The sequence below is a fragment of the Centruroides sculpturatus genome, unplaced genomic scaffold (genome assembly GCF_000671375.1).
Source record: "Centruroides sculpturatus isolate CEXI.00-Female unplaced genomic scaffold, Cexi_2.0 scaffold359, whole genome shotgun sequence".
Taxonomy (NCBI): domain Eukaryota; kingdom Metazoa; phylum Arthropoda; class Arachnida; order Scorpiones; family Buthidae; genus Centruroides; species Centruroides sculpturatus.
This window is the reverse complement of record NW_019384764.1, coordinates 64035-87276: the sequence shown is the minus strand read 5'-3', so window position 1 is coordinate 87276 and position 23242 is coordinate 64035. Positions and strand designations below refer to the sequence as shown.

Sequence of the window (23242 nt, the reverse complement as noted above, 5' to 3'; positions counted from 1 at the left end):
ATTACTACACACACAAAAAAGTTAAACCTATAAATATTCAACAATTATCATGGTAAACAATTATTATTAATTTCAGAAAGGCACATACATTATCAGATATAAGTATATATGTATAAAAAGAAGATATTTTACTTCTTAAGTTAATAATTTTGCAACTGAGTGCATTTTGATCGTAGCATTTGATAATATTGCTTAAATTGTAACTCAGTTTAATGTGCTTAATTTAACAATTGTGAATGTGTCTTTCTTACATAATCTAACAGATGAAAACTGTCAAAAAAAGAATTAAAAAAAATTAGTTTTGGAGAAAAATCCCAGTTTAACATTTGTGCATCTTGAATATATTTATATATTTACAATTTTTGTGTTAATGTATTTACAATTTATAAATAATCAAATGCTAAATTTTGACAGATGCATTTGAATATTTGATAGTTAACAGTGACGTGTTTTATATCTATCAGAAAAATAATTGTGTTTAACAATGTATATTGTGCTGTGAAAATAAGAGTTTTGGATAATGTTTTGAATCTTTTTCTTTTAAATACTGAAAATATAATAAATGTAATATGAGGTAAGATATAGACAATAATTAATATAGAAATACTAACATTAGATTGTCTTTAATCTTATTTTATATAATTTAATGTCAATAAAATAATTTGTATTCAAATTATGCTTAGTAATTACATCAGACGTAAAGTAAATTCATTTATAGTTTTAAACTGATGAATATAAAATAAAATGAACAAAATATAAACTGCCTAATGAAATGAAAACAGTTATCCAAAGTATGATAATTGCAGCATAGAGATATCAAATTCAAAATGCTTCTTATTTTTACGTATTTATATTAAGGTGTTCAATAAGCATTTATTTAAGAGAAACTGTTTCTTGAAAGAAACTAAATTTAATCCTATAAATTTTCATATGTTGATATTCAAATACTCACACAAAACTATATTCATTTGTTAACTTACACAAGATAAATAATAGTAGTAGAAAGATAAAAGTAGATTACACTTAACAACAGAGTTAAAAATATTTTCACAATAACACTGCACTAAGTCAATGAATAAAGAATGAAATAGCACCAAACTATCTTATTAAGAATTCATATCACTGTGAATGAAAATAAATACATGAAAGATGCTAAAAGAACGACTTTATTAAATAATATACAGTATATGCAATATATGTTAAAAATAATATTCTTAAATCAAAATGCATCCAAATTGTTCAAGTATTGTTTACAGCTAAAAATTTTTAGAATATACTTTCAATTTGTACTAAATTATTAGATATAATTGATAATCATTTATATAATATTTATATGCATACATATATGCAATATATTAATTATATGAAGTAATTAACATATGCCAATAGTATTTTCAATACATGATGTGTACTTTGAAACAATATTTCTTTCTAAGTTCAAGAATCAACTTTCTACTTTTTAATTTTGTACTTTATCAAATTTTAACCATAAAGTAAATATTATTCAAGCAATTTACTATTGTTTTTATACAAAGATCTTACCATGCAGATTTTTTCGCAGTTAATTAATTTTGTTTCATTTTAAAATATACCAAATTAAATTAATTTTTTAAATTCTCATTTGCTTAATATTAACCAAACATTTCTTTAAGATAACTCTTGATAACTTTCTTCTAAATAATATCCAAAATACTTTCAAATTCATTTCAAAATTTTCTAAATGCTCAACTATTTAACTTTTTAAAGAGTAAAAAATCAATGAAAACAAGGTTTCACAAATAAAATGCAATCTAATTTTTCTTAAGATTAATCAGACTGCATTTTAATAAACCCAAAAAAATAAACTCTTATTTTTGTTTTTTTTTTTTTTGATGTGATGAGTTATATAATATATTATAAAATATTTCTGATGTTCCAAATCTTAGAAACTTAAAAACTGTTTTAGAAATATATAAAGTTTCCTTGAGACTTGAAAGATTCAATTAGTGTGAGATATCGTTCACAGTCAATCAACTTTGTTTTTATAAGTGTGATGATAATACTCTTAATTATTTAAACAGAAAAACATTAAATGTTATAGATTAAGTTTAGTTTCATGTCAGAAACAGTTTATCAAATTTATTTGTGAAAATATTAAGAGCTAAATGATTAAAGTTTCAATATCACAAGAGATGGTCCCTAAGTTTTAACAGTTATAGCAGATAGAATCAAATTTAATACTATACTAGAGAGAAATATTTGATTGCAAAAATATTCAAGTAAAGAAAACGTTCTTGAAAGTATGTTAAACTGAGATATCATATTTCCTATTAAATTATCATCAACAGTACAATATCTTCTTGCTGCATATTGAGCAAATTACCAATTTCATCTATGATACAAAGAACATTACATAAAACAAGACTGCAAAATCTGTCGCAATTCCTAATTAGATCAATGTAAATTTGATCAATCAGATAACATGAGTAAAAATATCTCGCTTGTTTAAAAACTATCTCACTCTTTTCATCATATAAATCTCAAAATTATTTTAACAAATTTTTCATGCCTAATCTAATTTAAAATATAATACTTACACATTATATTCATATTTTAAATATGCGAGTCAAATTTCAGTAATTATCACAATTTTAAGTACGAGCATACTATTAAAGTATATTAATATCTATAAAAGGCATAAGTTTTCTTGAAAAATAGTTCATTATTATTGTGAAAACATCTTAAGCATAAAAGTTAAATTTTATACTTGTACGAAACAGACTTTTATAAAATTATAGATAAATTTAAGAGATTATTAACTCATATTAAAAAATTATATAATACTTCCATATACCCAGTGCATTGCAAATATTTTTAAAAATTCAAGCAAGAAATTTTCTTGCTACTTGTGCAGATTATAGAAAAAAAGCATATAACTAAAGTTTTATAAAATAGCAAACATTAACTGCTATTTTGTACAAAACTAATAATGACTAGCTGTTAGTTTCACTAATTTTCTAAATATAATACAAAATTTCAAGTTTATATATAAATTAATTTAAAAAAAAATCTATAAACTTATTGCATAATAATTGAAATAGTTAAAATGAACAGTGAACCACAAATATAAAAAAATTGAGGTCCTTCAATTTGTGATATACTAATAAATAACTTATGAAAATAAAGCAATCATGAGCACACAAAATTGCTTTTTCTTCTTTTTTGGCTCCAACATATTGCTAAATTATCGTAGTCATACATCAGTCTGAACACTTGGGCTACCAGATTGTAACTGTTCACTGAATATGAGTTAAGGTTAAATATACTATATATGTTTACAAAAATTTTAGTTTCAAAAATAATTTTATAAAATAAATGATATCATTCTAGGATCGCTAAATAAATAATTATAAAGGACAAATTATATGAATAAACAAATAGAAAAATATGTCAAAAGATAATAAAGCAAAAAAAACACCTTCTCTTAATAAAAAAGCATAAAACAAAGATTTCAATTTGCATTAAATTAAAACAAAAAGACATATTTTGCACTTAATACATCAGCTGTAAACTGCAATAATATCATAAGAAATTTTTCTGCATGTGATAGTTTTTGGAGGAAAATAAACATGAAAGAATTATCTTTGTATTTTATATTAGGTGTAAGAGCAATTTGACTATAAAAGATGCAAGAGATTTTTTCCATGCTAAAAGTGAAATGAACGAGACTAAAGAAACTAGGCAAAGATTATTAAAACATAATTTCAATATAAGATAATGCAAAATCAGCAGAATGTATTTTTTCTATCATGATTAGGTACAGATCGTAAACTTTGATAGTTATAAAAAGCCTGACTTTTCCTGTAAATATGAACTAACTTCTCAGAATTAATAAGTATCTGTTTCATAGAAGGCATTTACTCATATATTAGAAGGCATTACTGCTCATATATTTGTGACAAAAAATTGTCCCAAATATATGAACAGTAATGAATAGAAGAGATACAAAGGACATCAAACCAAATTTGACCTATATCAAATAAAAGCTTCTGCAAAGTAGAACAGAATCCAATCTGAGAAAATGCACAACAAATTTATGTTTACAAATAAATATATATATATATATATATTATATATTACTTTGGGATCTTGTAGAAATATTTATTATTTTTGGCAATAGCCAGTGAGCCAACATTTTATCTTTTTAAAAAAGTTAGCATGCCAAACATTCATATATGACAAAATTAACTATTATGGTACAACATAAAAGTTAATTATTAAGATGAACTTTTAATGAATTTTTTCTTTTTATTTTGATATGATTCTTCTATTTACAAACCAATTATTTACATTGACTACTGCAACATGTTGCTATATACAGGAAATCCTTGTTAGTTCAAATTCAGGGGATGAAATATTCATAACTGAATTATCCAAAATTTACACATTTCTTATAATATGCCAAATACCACATAACTGATGCAATTTATTAAGCAAATGGAATATGGCTAATTATACAAAATCCTATTTTTGTTAAATAACAATAATAATATAAATAAACTGCAGGTAAACATCATGTATCTAATGAGAACCTCACAGGTTGTTAGATAGATTTTATAAAAAAATAAAGCAGAATTCCTCAAAATGAAGCCCAAATTATTTTTAAAGTGATCAAAAAGTAGTAAGTTGCCCAAATGTAATAGCCTGAAACCCTATAAATATCTTCAATCTGCTACTTGCATGCAGGGCTGGTTTTGGACTGTTTGCTATAGATATTTGGTCACACCTATCAATGATGATCACAAATAAATTCATAACTTAACCCAATCCATGACAGCCTACTGATTATGTTTCATGATAGTTTTATATAGTTAGCAGTAATAAAAAAATTCCAAAAAATATTTGATAAATATTTATTTTATTTTTATTCAAATTAAGTTACCCAACAAATAACAGTTGTCTTTAGTTGGTTATGACTTCATAGGGTTAGGTTACATAGCCTAGAAGCTCTCTAGGCTATGTAGCCCTGGCATTACAGTAATGGTTGGACAGTTGAACAAGTGTCTTTCTTCAAAGTTATATTTTAGCACTGCCATAAAATAGAATTTGCAAATTAAAATGAAACTAATTTAAAGAAATTTTTCTTATTCAGTATATAAATACAATATATGAACAGTATCTTTAAATTGATAACATCCATGCATATCTCTTTCTTTATTTAAATTTCCTTTTGGTTCTGTTAACAATTAAAACAATGGTGTAAGTATCGCTTTAATATTAATAATATGGGAATAAATACCCATTTACAATGAAAATTAAGCATAAACATAAAACCTTGTATCTATGTATTTAATGCAACCATTCACAATGTGTTATGTAAGTGTAATCTTAATCATAAGATATTAACATAATAAGACAAAGCTTTGAAATTTACACATTCTAAATTTTATACTTTTTACGTGATTTAAAACAAGAAACAATCATAGTGGTTATGAAATTCCCACTACTGAATTTTTCTGTGTTTCAACTGATGAATTCCCCATTACCTGCTGCTTGCACTTTTAAATTTTCTGAAGCAAAACACTTAGCATGTATGCTTTGGCATATTTATATCCATAAACTGCACAGTTATATCATCATTTGTCATGCAAACATCAATCTATTTCATCGACAACCACTATATTAAAATAATATTAAATTATATTTGAATTTTACTTTTCAAAGTGCATTATCAGCTGCCCTAGGAATTTGGCCACCTGCATGCACACACACATTGCACACCTGTCAGAACTGGTTCTGCTCATAGCCCAATCTTGCAATCCCAAACCTCAGCCATGAAGTAGCCATATTTTGAACTGACTGCATTCCTTAACATGTAAATCTCTATATCCCCAGCTGGGACAAAAGTACAGTTACAAACTAATGGGATTTTAGTTAGAATTAACAAGGATTTCCTATATCTGTAAGAAGCAAAAATATTTATAAAGAAACAGTTAGATTACACAAAGAAGGTTCTTTGTAATACTCACATCTAACTGTCTTGATTTGTTCTTGTAGAGTTTTATGCAAGATGAAATTTACTATTTAAAATTTACAATGCTATTTAACAAATTGAAAAATTCACATTCAAAAAATAATTGTCAAAATCCATAACTTATTATATTCCAGTGTTTCTTGGTGTGAAACTTTGCTGCTTCATCAAACATATCCTTCTGATTTTGAACCAACTTCCAGTCTGAAAGATTAAACTTTCTAGATTGAGAATAGACTCTCTTGCGGTGACCATCACGGACTCGTGAGATGGCGCCACTCCTCTAGGAGTTCCCTGAGAATCCCTGACTGAAAAACGGGGAGGAGAGTTTTTCCTGCAGGGGATTCTGGGTATTGTTGCTTCTTCTTGTCGGGTGATCACTGCCATGAGCATGTGTAGCTCTCTCTCAAGTGTACTTGTAAGATTGTTGTGAATAAATATTGTTTTAGTTTAAAACGTGGTCATGGACTTAACTAATTCATGCTTACTGCCTTCTGATAAAGACAGTCTTTGTGGAGATCGAAATGGATGGAAAAATACAGCCAGGTTTCATCCAACCGACGGCGGCCATCCATTACCTCCACTCTCAATTGGGGTTCATTGCAATTACACTTTCTTCTTTTAGAATTGGGAGAACTGTTTATGTTATACCTTTTTTAGCTGAATTAAAGAAGAAAGAAGTTTCCAACATAGAAAGTTAAATCTTTCAGACTGAAAGCTGGTTTGAAATCAGAAGGATGTGTTTGTTGACACACAACTTATTATAGAAACAATCATAATAAAGTTGATTATTATCCTATTTATAGGACAACATACAGTGTATATATTTATATAAATAAAAAGAGCAAACAGAAAAATCTAATACTATTAAATATTTCATTATGATGAAAAACTCTTTGATGTCTTAAATGACACCCCTACTACAACTGGCCATGGAAACAAGACTGAATGATAAAACACTTGCAAAATAGTACACCATAAAACACTAGTAACTTAGAGACAGCCAAGCAACATCATTTTGAATCATTCATTTAATTGCATATGACTGATTTTTGTACATCTATTATTTTTTAAAATAAATTTCTTTAATTGTTTACATTATCTGCAGATTTAAATTCATCCTATAAAATTTTCAAGAAACTATTTAAAATACTTTCTCAGCATTATATATAAGAATCTATTTTAGTTGATCTAAAAGTCAAGTAATATATGATATATATTGTTACAATGAAAGTGGATAGTCAGTGAACATACACTATTACTAGTGAATGTACACCTTCAGTAAAGTAATCAATGAATCTGTACTACAGTTTTATCTGTTTACATTTACTAGTAAAAGGGTACTTCTGTTTGTCATTAGAGTGTTCTAGAATATGATTATCCTTGTGTGACAAGTTTGCACCTTTTATGAGTCTAGAAAAATGCATTTGGTGCATTTGCTACTTTTGAGTTATATAAAGAATTTTTGTCCTTTCAACTCTACCAATGGAGCTGACTACTTTTGACTATTTTTAGGAAATATTCAGTTACAAAAGCTGTAAACATCTAGAAACACTGATGCACAGCTGCAGTTTATTGAGGCTTATTGCATTTGAGTGATGTTTTTAATTCTTTAAATGTGTGATTTAAAATACTATGGACTTTAATCATTTGAGCTACTCATATTCATAAATATCTCAAAAGACTGCTCTTATGATTTGTTTTAAAAATGATTTACTTTATTCTGTTTTCAGATAAACTCAGAGGTGAATTGAGCCAACAAGTTAATTTCTATTAAAGAATCCAGTACTATTAAATATTTTATTATGATAAGAAACTTTTTGATGTCTTAAATGATGCCTACACAACAACTGGCCATGGGGGTGAGGCCAAATGATGAAACACTTGTGAAATAGGTATCAAAATGCAACTTATAGAGATGTCCAAATCTTCCTTAATCTGCCAGCAGAAGTAGAAAAGTAAAAGGAAGAATATAGTTGTCAAGCCAATATTGTTTAAAGAACTCAATTCTAGATGTCAAATAGACTTAATTGACTTCCAGTCACAGCCAGATGATTACTAGATTTACACTATATCATCAAGACCACTTGACCAAATTCATAATACTGCTTAAATTAAAGACAGCAGATGAAGATCATTTAGATTTTCACTCCTTAAGGCACACCATCAGTACTACAGTCTGGCAATGTTAAAGAATTCATTAACAAAATTATGGATAGTTTAAAAAATTTCTGGCTTAATTTTAAAACAATTCATGTCAAGTCTAATCATATTCAGAGCCAACGAAGTATTGGAAAAGAAACCAGGTACAAAACATGCTCACTACTTGAATGCAGACAAACCTCATACTGATGCCAAGATTTAAAGTTCATTCAGTTCTTAAAGAATAGGTTGTTCCACAGTGGTATTGAATGGACTCTCTATGAAGCCTTGTTTGGATAATCACCTTTGGATTAGATTCTTCCAACATTCTACATGTTGAAGAACCCTAAAGCTTATACAGCTTGACAAAGATCTAGAAAATGCAACAGGAAATTTTCACAAATTCAGAAATGATGATTTTGTTCAAAGAACAGCTATTTCAGGTATTTGGATGAGCTCAAATCAAGATTTTATGACAACCAATTTGGATGAATCAAGAAATTAAACAGCTAAGGGGGAGAAGCATTCTCATCTCTTAGAAATCAAGCCAAAAGAATGAAGAGTTCTGATCACCATATTTCACATGTAGAAAATCCCTGTTCCTGAAGATAATCATGAAAGAGATGTTCAATCTGCTTTAGTACAGTTCTCAAAGCTGAAGACAATTTTTACTGATTAGAACAAGATGGTGTTTTGCAACAACTTATCACAAGATCTCAATTTTTGGCTTGCCCCAAAAAAATTGATTGCTGAATGTGAAATTCTCTCAAACAAAACTTTAAAGATAATTGCATCTCCCAATTTTGCAGTACCAAACAAGACTTTTTCAAAGGTTCTTAGACTTTGAAATGTCCAGCTATAAAGTGTAAATGCAAAAAGAATGTCTACATACTTCTAAATGTAGGAACCCTTTGACTTGCTGCCATAAATAAAAACATCAATTAAAAGGATTTTTCATTTTATTTTAAATTTATTTTTTACCTTAGCTTATAAAGATTAACAAACTAACAAATACACTACACAGAGTATACAATCAGCTTATTGTTAAATTCAGTACTGCTGCACTGCTGCATTCACTGCAAAAGTGTTGCAATCACTACTGAAGATCTTTTAACAATGTACACAAAGCTGGGCTATAGTTCAAAAATGGCAGATCTCTGTGCAGATGGAATGTTTTGCAAATTATTTAATTTGAAACATTTTAAAAGTATTAATTAGCACATTGGCCAGAACAACACTAATATCTAAAAAAATAGAAGAAACTATAAACATCTTCATTACATCCTTTCAAACACCTCTGGAACAAAACTGTTTTTTTCTGGTGAAATTGAACTTTGAGACTACACATCCACTGTAATATGCAAAAAACATTTCAGAGTGATGAAACATTGTGTCCTCCTGGAACCCTGGAATGTTTTCTGCGTATTATGGTGAATGAATAGCATCTAATAAAAGGTTGACTTCATCAGGCAAAAAACAGTTTTGTTCCTGAGGTGAATGAAAAGATGTAATGAAGACATTTATAGTTTCTTCTATTTTTTTAATTTTAAAAGTAATTCAGTTTTGCAATGCAATACCTTGTTTGGGAGGTAAAATTAGAGATTTAAATTTTAAATGTATGCAACTTTTTCCTGCAACATAAAGTATATAATAAAACATTTAAATATATAAGTTTTAGTAAAATAAAATCAGATTTGACAATGCTTATTTTAAAAAAAAACTTAGTACAAACAGAATATTGATTCATGATTAAAATTAAAATCTTATTTCTCTATTATCATATCACATAAAAATTTAACTTTTTCACCATGGATGGATGCAGCCATCTTTGTAGCAGCAAGAAAAGTAACTGAAGCAAGCAATGCACATTTAACCTCAAACCAGCAAAACCATTGTGAAGATTGTTGCATGCAGCACTTCAAGAAAACAAGTTTAGCAATGCTCTTTATAGCATCACTTAGAAAGTTGCTGCAAATAGTGCTGCTAAGCAATGCTGTTGAAAGTGTTGCTAAACTTGTTTTCAAGTTTTAATGACAACCCAAATTACTAGCAAATGTAGATTTATTAGTTTAAAATAAACAATTTGTTCCAAATGCACTGATTACTTTAGTGAAAATTGAATTGTCAAATTTTGAACAATATAGAATAATTTCTTATTGATGGTTCAATAAACAATAAATACTAAATACTTAGAATATGGAAAGTATACCAAACATTACAATTAAGTTTCAGAAAGTATAATTCTTTTTGATATTAATACATTTGAAATACTTTCAATGAAAATACAAATTCATCATTATCAGACATAGAACAAATAAGAAAATACTGAAATATAATTTTAATTTTTGTGTGTTTTAACTTAATTCAACTCTATTAATACCACCAAAAGACCAAAAGATATTTTCAAAAAGTCAAAAAATTAAAAAGGATACATTGACATGCTTAGTTGCTGCAACTAAAAAATTTTTAAAAATATTTTTAAGTTTCTTAGAATAAACATAAAAAAATATATATCCTTTGAACTTACATTCTCAATTAATTTTGATAAATTTTCTTTTGCCATTCTTCTTCCTTCATCTGATTGAGGCCTAAAAAATAACTTGAATTACATATAATATTCATTGAATTATTCAGACCACTTTAAAATTTATATCCATTTCTAACAGCATATCTTATAATTATAGTTTACATATATAAAGTTAATGAAAAATATAACATTATTCATATTTATTGATAAAATTTAATTACATATACTTAAAAATAATAAAATTATTTTCTGCAAAATTGTAATTAATTTTTTGTAACATTGGAATTTCATTTACATTTAAAATCATTCAAATAGACATTAACAATGTATTTTGAATTTTAAAAAATTTTGAGCTGTTTTACATTTACTTAATTTAAATGACACAAAATTTTTGCTGAATAATATGAATCCAAAAATAATTTTTACCCATAAATTTCTTGCTGAGCATTTAAATCAAAATGAAGTCTTGCCAATCGTTCTTGTTGTTCCCTAACATTCTCCATCTTCTCAAAAGTACAGTCTTTACCTGAATATTTAAAACAAATTATTGTAAATATATATTTAAAAATGAGGAATTAAGAAAGATAAAAACTCATGCAATTTACATATACCAAATGCTTGGAGTTTTCCAGAGTGAAAATCATCCAGTAGTTGCAGGAGTCCCTGTTCCATTTGTCGTACATCCGTAATGTCTGTGAGAAAGGAATGTTGTTGACATGGACTGTCACTAGGCACAATGGTCTTTATTTTACTGGCACCTATTAAAGGGAAAGGAAAAACAGAACATGCAAAAAGGGTGACAAGTTACAAGCATGACAAGTGGCTCAAACAAGGAAACATAAAATCATGCAAATAAAAAATAATAATCATGCTTAATACATGTGCAAACACTCAACTGCAACAGATATTACATTAAACTGTTTTTACAAGCTTCTTGAACTTTTCAATAAAACCTTTATTAATAGTAATTAAAAAATAAAAAATAAACCATCATGCGAGGAATATGCTTATCATGCAAAATGAATTTACTACAAGCATAAAATTCATACTCTCAAATTTATAAATTCAAAATAAGTTATCACAATATAAGTGAGAATATTTTATATTGGAAATGATAGTTAAAAAAACTGAGACAAATAAATCTAGGATATCATGCATAAATATCTACAAGCTTTCAAATCATTCAAATCTCAAGACATTAATATTAAATACTTCATAGAAATTTATATTATTAAACTTATTTATTGTATTATTGATAAATCCTATCTTATTATCTGATAGACAGACTATCTTGTTTTAGTTAAAAATATAAAACTTTAAAATATTTTTCATATTATACAGTATATAATACACAATATTATATATTATATAGTCCATATGAAACAACATATTATTAGGTAACAAGACAGGATTATATTTACAATTAAATTTTTTTTTTATATATTAACAATATATTAATAAAATTTAAAATAATAAATCATATGAAATATATATATTTTTTCATTCATTTCATTCATTTTAAGCAAATTTTGCTTAAAATGAAATCATATCATTAATCATGAAAATTATTTAATTATATTACAATAAAAAGTTCAAAACTATTCAGATGAAAAAATTAAATAAATGAAAAAAATCAAATAAGTGCATAATGAAAATTAAAAAACAGGAAAATCTATTAAAATTTAATATAGTCACTTTCTGCTTTAATGCCCTTCAATCAATATTGAAAAATACCTTTAAAGTCAGGATAACTAGTTAGTTGGTGCATACGTTATTTCAAATAAGCTATATATTTGACTCCTTAAAAATTCATGTTTTAATACTATTAATACTATTTCAAGTATAATTTAGTTTAAAATATTTATATAGTATTAAATAATTTATGAATAAATTAATTTATTATGAATATAAACTTTATAACAAAATATATATTTTTCTTTTAAAAGTTTTTTTTATCTTTATACATTTAACTTTTCAAGAATAAAGTAAATTTTGATGTTAAGCCTTCAATCTATCTAATTTATTTTAGTTTATATAATTTAATTTAAATCATGAATCTATTTCAAACACTTTTGTAAATATTCTTCTTCTATCAATAAACTTTAAAACATATATAATTAAAATAACTTTGTAAAGTTACAAGAAAATATAAATCTTTAATTCACACATAACATTTACTAAAACATATTTTATTAGTGAATTTTATTGAATATAAATTCAGATTTTAAAAATATTTATACATTTTTAAAATTTAATTTATTTAATTAATTATAAAAGCTAATATTTTATGATATAATATGCAATATTTATCAAAGAAACATTAGAAAATATAAAGATCATACTGAATTAAATGTATTAAATACAAGAAGATATGTTCACATTAAATGTGATTGATGTCTATATACGTCAGTTAATGTCCTGTTTCAGTATTCTAGTGCTATGGAAGATCTAATAATAATAAAAATAAAAAAATTTAGATACTTTCAAAACTTTGCTTAGTTTTTACCCCTTAATTAATCATAATAAACTTCCTTAAAGAAAAGATTCAACATAAACATTATATTAAATTCAAATTATAATACATTGTAAATGTTATCATAATATAGATTGAATAAAATAAACATTAAAATTAAGTTGTGAATGCAAATTATTTTTAATTATATTATATGGATAGATCAAAACTCTTTTAAACTGTAGAGAGATGATACATGGCAATACAATATAACTTCTATATTTAAAAGTACCAACTAACACCTGTAATCCAGTTAAAATGAACCAATTTATTAGAAGAAACATTTTCAACTATCTTTAACAGCCGTCTTCAGGTCAGCTTTTATAAAACAGAACTCATTAACAAGTTCTAGTTTGTTTAAATTTTGTTCTATGTAATATTCCATAACCTAAAAATGGCTGTTGAAGACAGTTGAAAACATTTGTTCTTATAATAAATTGGTTCATTTTAAGTGGATTATAGGTGTTAGTGCTTTTAATGTATTTCATCCAGTTTTGCAGTATATCTTTAACTTTTATAGTTTCTTCTGTGAATGTAATTTTTATTTTACTATTTCTATAACTTCCTAACTTTGAAAATTTCTTAATATGTTTTTTATATTCTTTATCAGAATCTTTAAATGAAAGAGATCATCATAGTATCCTTAAGAATATCCTGGTTGAAAAAATAAGTTTGATATGATTAATGGAAAACTATAAAATTTATGAGACTGAAATATTTAAAATAACTACACTATAAAGAATTCTACATCACAAAAATTAATCAAATTAATGAAATTCTGATTCTAAAAGATAAATTTACCATAATAATTAATACATTATAAATTTACATAATTTCTTTATTATATCTTTTCAATAGAGTTAATGTCTTCTAAATAATTTAAACAAGATATTTTTTGATGTATGACACTTTGCAATTACTATTTACTACAGCCAAAGATTCAGAAATCAATATATTGAAATTTTCTTCAGACTACAGACTATATTTTGAATGGAATATTCTACATTTTATTAAAAATAATGTTATACCCAAAAATGATTATGAGATAATTTATTTAAATTTTTTTCATTAAATTCAACTTGAAAATAATTTCAATAAATAAACTAAAGCATTTGTTAGTTTCTTCAACAAAAACTACAAAAAATGTTTTTAATTGCACATTACAGTCATTTACTTTTATTATATCTTTTCATTAGAATTCTTGTTGTAAATTCTTGATTGTCAATTCTTTGCTTAAATTTAAATGAAATACTGTTAATGTAATATGTAGTTTATTCATTTCCAACAGATTTTAACTGTTATGCATTCAAATACTTTGAAAAATATTAACCAGTAAAGACTCTATTAAAAACTGGAATACTTTTGAAAATTATTCAAAATAAAAAACTATAAATACAAGTAAATAAAGAATTAGCTTATAAAAAATTAATAGCTCTAAGAGGTTTCTGGTTTGTTAAAAATGACATATATCAAATACAAAACTAGCTTTCACAAAGCTTTTTTTAACTACCTAAATAAATTAACTTTAACTTAACATTATGTATAACAGTGAAAGATATAATCTTTTATAAAGATGTTATGTACTTCCTGCTTATCAATATTAAAAGGATAATTGAAAGGCTAAGCAAACCACTGGTCTAACACTGGTTTTTTTTTTTTAAAGTTGAGATATTGTATTGTAAAGGTGATGTATGTTAGTTTTCCATATTTTGCTGTTATACTTCTTTTGTTTCCATCAATACTTAATCTGAACTCTAGTAATCTTTAATGTATTTAGAGACAGTATATTTAATACATGAAAGTATGGCACTGTTAATTCAAATTTAACATAGAAGAGGGTTAGACCACTATTGAGCTTAGCTTTTCAATTTATCTAGGCATATTTTGTAAAAATAAATGTTGAGGGATCAACAGAAGATTGCATTAATTTATTAATAATATTTTATTATAACAGATGACAATAGAGATCCTGATAAATTTAAACAGAGTATCTTAATTAGAAATGGCTAAAACATTAGTAAAATACAATCTATAATAATGTAAAGATCTGTATCTTTTAAACATTAAAGAATTTATTTACTGTATTTAATGGCATATACCTCCACTTCAGCACACAATATTTAAGACAGAAGTATTTAATATATTTAAGCCATGACTTTGGCAAATGGTACCAATTTTTTTGCTGTATTCTGGTTTAAAAAGAAAGTAAAATTAAATGCACACTTTTATTTTCCAAAGAAAAAGAGCAGTTTAAAAGTCATTTACATTAAAATGTTCTACACGAAATACTTGCAAAAGTTGCTTAGCTATAGAAAAAATAATAATATGTTTAATTAAACAATAATATTTTTATTCAAGAGTTAGGTTAGACAGCAGTTACCTATAGCCTACTGAAGATATCTGGGAAATTCATTAGCCTACAGAGAATCAATTTTTAAGTCTTTTTTTGGACAAAAGTTGCATCTTATATCCTATAAAATATCATAATTCTCTTGGATTTTCATGTAGTTATCCTGACTTTAATAAGTACATCAAGATTGTATTAAAGTGAAATTATTTTTAATAGACTTAAAATTAAACAACTTGCAAAATAAAGTCTTACAAATATTAATAATAAAATTAGAATGGTTCTTAGACTTTGAAATGTCCAGCTATAAAGTGTAAATGCAAAAAGAATGTCTACATACTTCTAAATGTAGGAACCCTTTGACTTGCTGCCATAAATNTTTGAAGAAAACAGCAAAAACAATTGAATAATAAAAAAAATATGTAACAAAATTCAAATTTAGAAACAAGAATAATTTAAATGTTTAAATTTATAAATTTCCATATGCATTATAATGAAGACAGTTCAGTTTCTTCATTTATAATAATTTTATCTCTGCATTAAAAAAAATTTAAATACAATACATTAACTATACACATAATAATATCATTTATTTTCATAAAGAAATCTGAAGAATTTGATAACAACATATATATTTTTCTATATATTAGTCTATCATACTATAAATAATATGTCATCAAATTGAAAAAGTATATCATGCTCCATCTATTCTTTGCTGAAATTAATTTCAATATTGTTATATATTTTGAAATCTATCAAAAGAGCATATGCATTATTTGTATCTTCATATATTTCTTTCTTCCTCGGATAACATCATTTTTCCGAGGAAGACAGTAAAACAACAGAAAAGTGATGTTATCAGCAATTGTTTGATCAGCCGTGTAGAATTCCTCTGTACATAGTTTAGTTTTAGATTCTAGATTAAAAAAAAAAAAAAAAAGGTATTTCCATTAATATGTATTGAGTCCTCATGTACCATGTAATCAGTACTATTATATCATAGTAAGCTGATATTTACATTCTCTGCATATTAAAATTGTAACCAGTTCTTAATATTATTGTAACATTGCAGTGTTCAAGGTTATTTTCTACCTACCCTTATGGGTTTTGCATTTTACTGTAACCGGACCATTTCTTGTAATTGTTAATATTGTATAATGATCTTGTCAACTTTTGTAATTTTGGTTATTAATAATTTCCAATTTCAGCACTCTGAGGTCCTATGAACTTTTTTCACCCTTACTTTTTCCCCCTTTTCCTTTATACTTCTCCCTTCAGAACCCCTCCTTCAACCTTTTCTCCACTCTTCTCTTCCTAGTGGGCTAAGTTTGCAAAAGCAGGCAGCCCCTCCTCCTCTATTATTATTGTTATTATACTGTATATTTCTTTGAGACGGCATCAGCAAATGGCTTTGCAATTTAATAGTCATTTGCATCTAAGCAATTTTGCCAATGTAAACTCTCAATGAGACAAAAATGAAGTTACAAACAACGATTGATTCTCCGATCAAAACACAAAATTAATAATGAGTGGCATGTGGTGACATTTGATGATAGGGAAGCTGTGCCAGCCCTGGATAGAATCATTGGAAGCGTTATACGATATTTTGGTGTGTAGCATCCATCAGCTAAACAACGTGAGGTTGATGCTCTGTAAGCGCATATGTGATTGCATATAATCTGACTGCTTTACACAGATTCAGATATTTTCACCTTGGAAGCTATCCTGTATTTGACAATACAGCATTTCCATTCAGAATATGAATATATGAATTTATATTCAAATACACAATAGCGATCTTTTCATTGTTTTTCACTGTAGTATAGAAATTTGTAATAAGATACATAATAGCGAGGGTGCGGCCGACGTTTTCATCTCTAAAACGTGAATGTCAAGCGCCATTTACAAGATAGCAGTGCTCAACGTTTGATGTTCATGTTTCAGAAATGAAAACTTTGGCCTCGCTAATGCTGTTATAAAAAAATATTAATTTTAATTAATTCAAGATACATTAAAATATGAAAATAATTGCACAATACGTATTTATATTTTAGAAAATAGAAGGAAAGCGGCGCTTCCACAGACAGCATGCCACTGTTGATAATAAAGCCATAATAAAGAATCAAAGCCAGCCACTGCCATATGCATCGGGCTATACATGTCGTTATACAAGCCAGCATACGTCAGCAGTCAGCTTTACGATTATAACGTATCGGTTTTGTGTAGCACCGTTTGTTCATAAAATTAATAACCGACATTTTCCGGCAATTTATTCTCACGATACCTAAGCAATGTTAACAACATATGCATTCACATCGCCTAAATCAACTGATAGTTTCATTATAACTTCGAAAATTCTCTGCTATTTTATATCCTTTTCATAGCAGAAACAATATAACACTGCCAGCCGGTCACTGCATAGGTATCGTCTTCTTTTATAAAATTATTTAAACACATCTTTCATAAACATTCTCACAAACCTTTGCCATTAGTTCTCGGTACTCGTCTAGGAGTAAATTTATTATCAAATTTGGACACTTTCGGATCCTCCACATCCGGACTAACTTTCCTCTGTCCCTGATCACTCCTGGAGGTTGATAAAAAGCCCTCAGACGAAGGATTAAGAAATTCTACTGTCGAATTACTAAAAGGTATGGCAGGCGTTGACAGAGATGTATCGGGACACGAATGAGGATGCTGCTGTTCATCTTCGGATCCTTCGCTACTTTTTCCCTTGTCAATAACTAATGTTGGGAAATCTTTGGCTTTTGCAGGCTCCGAACAACAATCGGTAGCCATCTTTACTACCTCCAGTTAATTATAACATATTAGGAACTTTTAGCTCAATGAATTCGAACGAAATATATTAAATTTAACTAAAATCATTTTACGTGACGGTTATGATTTTAAACTTTTTCTCATGCATCTTTGTCAAACGAGTGTTTACTTCGTGAAATAAATCTCGAAACCGATGAATTACTATTCGTATCGATTAGGGAGATTAAAAAAATTATTATGGAAATTGCAAAGTATAAAAATAAAATTCGTCTTTAGTATATTATTTAAATATATGAAATTCGAGTAAATAATTTTTAATTATTTTGATAACGGACGAGGAAAATGTTACTGTATTGTTGTAGAGAAAATGATTTTCAAGAAGTCTTCGCTGGCTTCATCGAATCGATATCAGACTATAGAAAGAAAATATTCCAATATTTTTTCGAAAACGAGATTTTAGAAACGTTGTTTATCTTGTTCAATTTTGGTTATTTTTCTGCTGTGGTTCTACAGTACATGCTATTTAAATATTCCACAATTTCCAAACATAACACAGTCAACACCGTAACTAGCCTTTTATGCGGCCGGTGCGAGCTTCTGTAACTACGCCCCAAAACTTGGTCCAGGTCATTTCTGCGCCATGTGCCTGGGCACCGCTGGCACCGCCCTAGTTACTGCACTGAACACAGTTAAGACGGACATTATTGGCATGAAAACCAGTTGTGTCCGTCTTAATTGTATTATGCTTGGGAGTTCTGTTCGCTCGGTAATGTTTTTTCATATTCAGAAAAAAAGGCAGATTCGCGATCGCCAAATAAATTGCGAAGATATTCTAATTTGCATCTGTAACATGTCATTCAGATACATAAGCGCGTTTCTTGCTTGCATACATACATGGTGATATCTCACTTTTAACTTTTAATATGTGATATGCTTAAGAATTAACTAGTTTCTATACTCATTAATTAACTATTCTTATAAAAGTTTCTTGTGTATTCCTTACAATGCAATTAATTATGCTGAAGTTTTACTAAAATGCAAAATGTTTAATTATCCAAATTGCCTTTTATTTGTCGTGTAACTTTTATCTTAATAACTGATATCAACCCACTACTATATACAGGTCCGTGCTAATAGATGAGAAGAGTCACTCCCTCACATGCAAAATTGGGAGTGATACTAAAAAAGGCGTCATAACGTTTATAGAAATATAAGTGGACTGCATTGGCGCCGTTCTTATACTTGTATCAGAGCCAAAATTATTCAAAACCAGGGGAGGATCCAGGGGGTGCGGAGGGAGCGTATTCACTTCCTAAAGTCCTAAAACTATAAAGTAGAAAAGATTTTTCCATAGTACAAAGTACAATGTAGTCCAAAGTACATAATACAAAGTACAGTATAAAACTACAGTACAAAGGATATCGATATGGATATAAAGCGCACCCTCTAAATGAAATTTCTGGATCCGCCCCTGGAAACGGTCCAAACTACACACATAACATTGGCATTTTGTATTTAATTTAATTAGTTGTAGTCTAATTTGTTTTACAGCAACAATAAATTATTGTAAGGAAACTGCAGAGCCGGCCCTACCATAGGGCGAACAGAGCAGCCGCTCCAGGCGCTAAGTCCTAGGGGACGCCTCAGTGGTAAAGAAAATCAAAGGGTATAAATTAGGGACAACCAAGGGGGCGCCATAATAGGATCTCGCTCCATTCTAAAACTTGCCTCGGGCCGGCACTGGGAAACTGTAAACGAGAATTGAAGACTTGTTTTTCAAGTCATAAATTACAAGTCTCAAAGTCTTTTTTTAAAATTCTCGAGTCTAGTCTCAGCTCCTTTTCTGAAAAAAAATCTTCAGACGTGTTTCGCTAAAAGACGATTAGAAAAATCACAGAATATCGACTTTGCGTTCCACCATTTTTGGATTACACGTCATTAATACCCTAATGTCATCAAATATGTCGGAATGTCTATTCTGTTTTTGAGAACAGAATTTACTAATCTTCTTAATATCTCAGGATTTACTTATCTTTTACAAAAATTTATTGATAAAAAGCTCGCTATCAATATTATACAGTACAAATACTATATTAGTATCTCTAATCATTGTAAATTTATTACTGTATAATCAAATACGCGGAAAACGAAAATCAAATAAAATACTTTTAAACATTAGCCAAGTAATTTCATAAAACATTTTCAAGTCACATGTCGGTTTGCGTCACTGAGAGTTTTCCTAATTATTCATAGCAACTCGTCGATAGCTAATTGGTTAAGATGTAATGATCACATCGCTGAGTTCGTTTAGGAAAACTGTTCATTGAGCTCATTACCTCCGTGATATGCTAAGCTCGATGATCAAGTGATGAGATAAGTCATCACTCATTGCTTAGGCCGCATTCAGATTACGCTGACGTTTTATGTTAAAACGCATTATTTCGTGTTAGGACGTGTTACAGAAAAAAACCGACTCGTCATCTTTATCGAATTCACACTGTGCTGATGTATGCTGACGACAAAGGGCATCAGCCACAGGTTATATGTGTTAAAACACTGATCACACCGTTTAATTTTCGTCAGCCGTCAGAAGCTATTTATGCATCGCTCTTGCTCTTCAATGTCAGTAGTTCAGGCATAAGATGATAAAATTCACCAAATATTCATTTACCAAGATATATTGAATGGAACCAATCTCTTTTATGTTGCAGTCGTCACAAGCAAAATCTCGTTTTCTTCATCAAGTTCATTCAACAGTTGAGTAACATCCATTTCCTCAAACAAGTATCCAAATCGATGTATTTTTGTTTTTGTAAAAAACAAAAATATATTCAACCGTATTTCCAAGAACGATACCGATTTGTTAGAATATGATGAGAACTACATTGATGCAACACAACAATTTGAACAGTGTTTTCAAATCAACTGTATTTACTCAGTCACCTCGTCACATAACAATACATGTTATGTGACGAGGTGACTGAGTAAACTCTCACTGCATTATTCGGCTTTTTGATTTTATTCGTATACGGCAATGTGACACATAGACCAAGGCGGAATGCCTCCCGGGATGTCTTTTATGGGAAACTGGACTCTATTAAAGTGCTACTAACGCGAAGAAAACTCCACGTTTCCGTTCTCCAGGTGCGAACCTATGATCAACTGACTACCAGTGTTAATTTAAGTGTCTATCCACTCCACCATCTGTTTTTAAAAATAATGACTTTCAGAAATTTTATAAACTTTATATTTCAGAAATGTAAGAATTTAACTTATTACGGATCATCATTTCCATGACGTTTTACTGAATATAAATTATCGTTTTCCCAAATTTTCCATACAAAACAAATGGAAACAACATTTAAATTTTAAATAATTTACAGTAGCCTACATACTATTTCATTGAAAAATTTCATAGTTTCATAACATTGATTAACATTCGCTTCATTCAAACATAGTTTTTTTTTATGAAACATTATATGTTTTGTGTTCGATTTTTGCCTGTTTAATTACAATTTCTTATAAATTTTTACATAAAAAACTCTTGAATGCTCAGTTATCAAAATTAATCACTATAATAAGTGAAATTATTATTTATTTCTTTTATATAAAATAGAATACTCGAAAAACAGATTATTCTTCTACTATCGAATGTTCAAAATTGTTTTTATATAATGCCCAATATCATTACATATCAAGAAAGAAAAACTCTAACAAAAACTGAAATAAATCTGTAAAGCATATTTAAAATGATAAAAGCAAGTGATTTAATTAGGATCGTCGAGTAGGGGAGTGCTGGAAATTTTTCTGGGTCCAGAGAAAATTTAGGTGCCCATACTGATTCCTATCCCTCCTATAAAATCAATATTACTTTTACAACAGCAAAAAATTAATGCTACTTTTGATTAATAGAAAACAAAAACATTCTACGTATTTCATTTATTATAAAAGGCTAAAGTAGCCTGTTAAGAGAGAAGAGAGGCACAAGCTCTGGACGGCCCTAAATTTAATATTCGTTACCTGTACGTAATATTCGTTACTAGTATATGAGGCGCATCATTTCAAACAACGTCTTATCCACTTTTAAAAATTTTTGTATCATTTGTGCTATCCGATTACTAAAGAGTTACTATAATAAAACACTTCTATCGTTGAAAAAAACAAACTTATATAAAAAAATTTAATGTAAAAAACCGAATGTCATTCCAACTGTATCTTATCCACACTTCAGTTATTCCAAAACTCGTCTTATTCATTCTTATAAACTTCACACCTTCCTAATTCTTCGTTGAAATTATAACTTCTTTGAATAATAGTTCATATTACGTCCATTCTGCATGTTGCCTATAAATCAATGTTCGCATTACCAAATGTTAAGCTTTAAAAGATTTTTATTGAATAATGAAAATTAAGCGAAAATGGATAAGACGCAATTTGGAATAACGCGCCTTATTTATTCTTATAAAGAGAGACAGTAGATTTCAGAAGTTAATGGTGAGCTCTTCAAATCATTTGGGAGAATCATTGAATAAGTAAAGTTAAATGTAACAGACGGGGGAATGAAAGAAATAACTTATGATCTAGACTAGTCACAAAGATTCTGTAGAGCTTCTGTTTCCGAAAGCCATAAAAATATATAAATAAAAACAGATATTCTACCGTGTATTTAAAAAAATTTTTATTTACATATTTCACATTATTATCGATCTAAACACAAGAATAAATCTAAATAAATTTGTCTGAAACCAGTTAAAAAGGATCTTCTGGTGTTCTACTATGTGAATAATTTTGTTTTTCATAAAAATTTGTTTATAAAACTAAATTTTAATGAAAAAAAACCGTTTATTGTTATTAATACAATTTTGAATTTGATATTTAGTGTATTTAACAAAATCATCGCACTACCCAAAGTTTAATATGAAATAT

General features: G+C 27.7%; 1 protein-coding gene across 4 annotated transcripts; it reads right to left on the bottom strand.

Annotated features, from left to right (window-relative positions):
- Nucleotides 1-1942: 1942 nt before the first annotated feature.
- On the bottom strand, nt 1943-18514 carry LOC111628868 (coiled-coil domain-containing protein 28A-like). 4 transcript variants are annotated; one of them, XM_023372721.1, is made up of 6 exons: nt 18019-18514; nt 11285-11437; nt 11106-11205; nt 10680-10740; nt 10585-10607; nt 1943-3278 (listed from the first exon to the last, which is right to left on the bottom strand). In XM_023372721.1, exons 1-6 carry the CDS (start codon nt 18335-18337, stop codon nt 3233-3235), a joined length of 702 nt encoding a protein of 233 aa, XP_023228489.1. In that variant the 5' UTR covers nt 18338-18514; the 3' UTR covers nt 1943-3232. The 4 variants fall into 4 exon arrangements, with proteins under 4 accessions (XP_023228489.1, XP_023228490.1, XP_023228491.1 ...); XM_023372722.1 differs by having other exon boundaries at nt 11291-11437; XM_023372723.1 differs by having other exon boundaries at nt 11285-11371.
- Nucleotides 18515-23242: the final 4728 nt, after the last annotated feature.

Bases quoted from the DNA above. Each gene is read 5' to 3' on its own strand.
- LOC111628868 (XM_023372721.1), bottom strand. From the start codon at position 18,337: ATGGCTACCGATTGTTGTTCGGAGCCTGCAAAAGCCAAAGATTTCCCA. The intron at 10,741-11,105 runs GTAAAAATTATT...GTTATTTTTTAG, and splicing joins GCTCAGCAAGAAATTTATGG to GCCTCAATCAGATGAAGGAA. The intron at 3,279-10,584 runs GTATCCTTTTTA...ACTCATATTCAG, and splicing joins CAGCAACTAAGCATGTCAAT to TGAACAGTTACAATCTGGTA.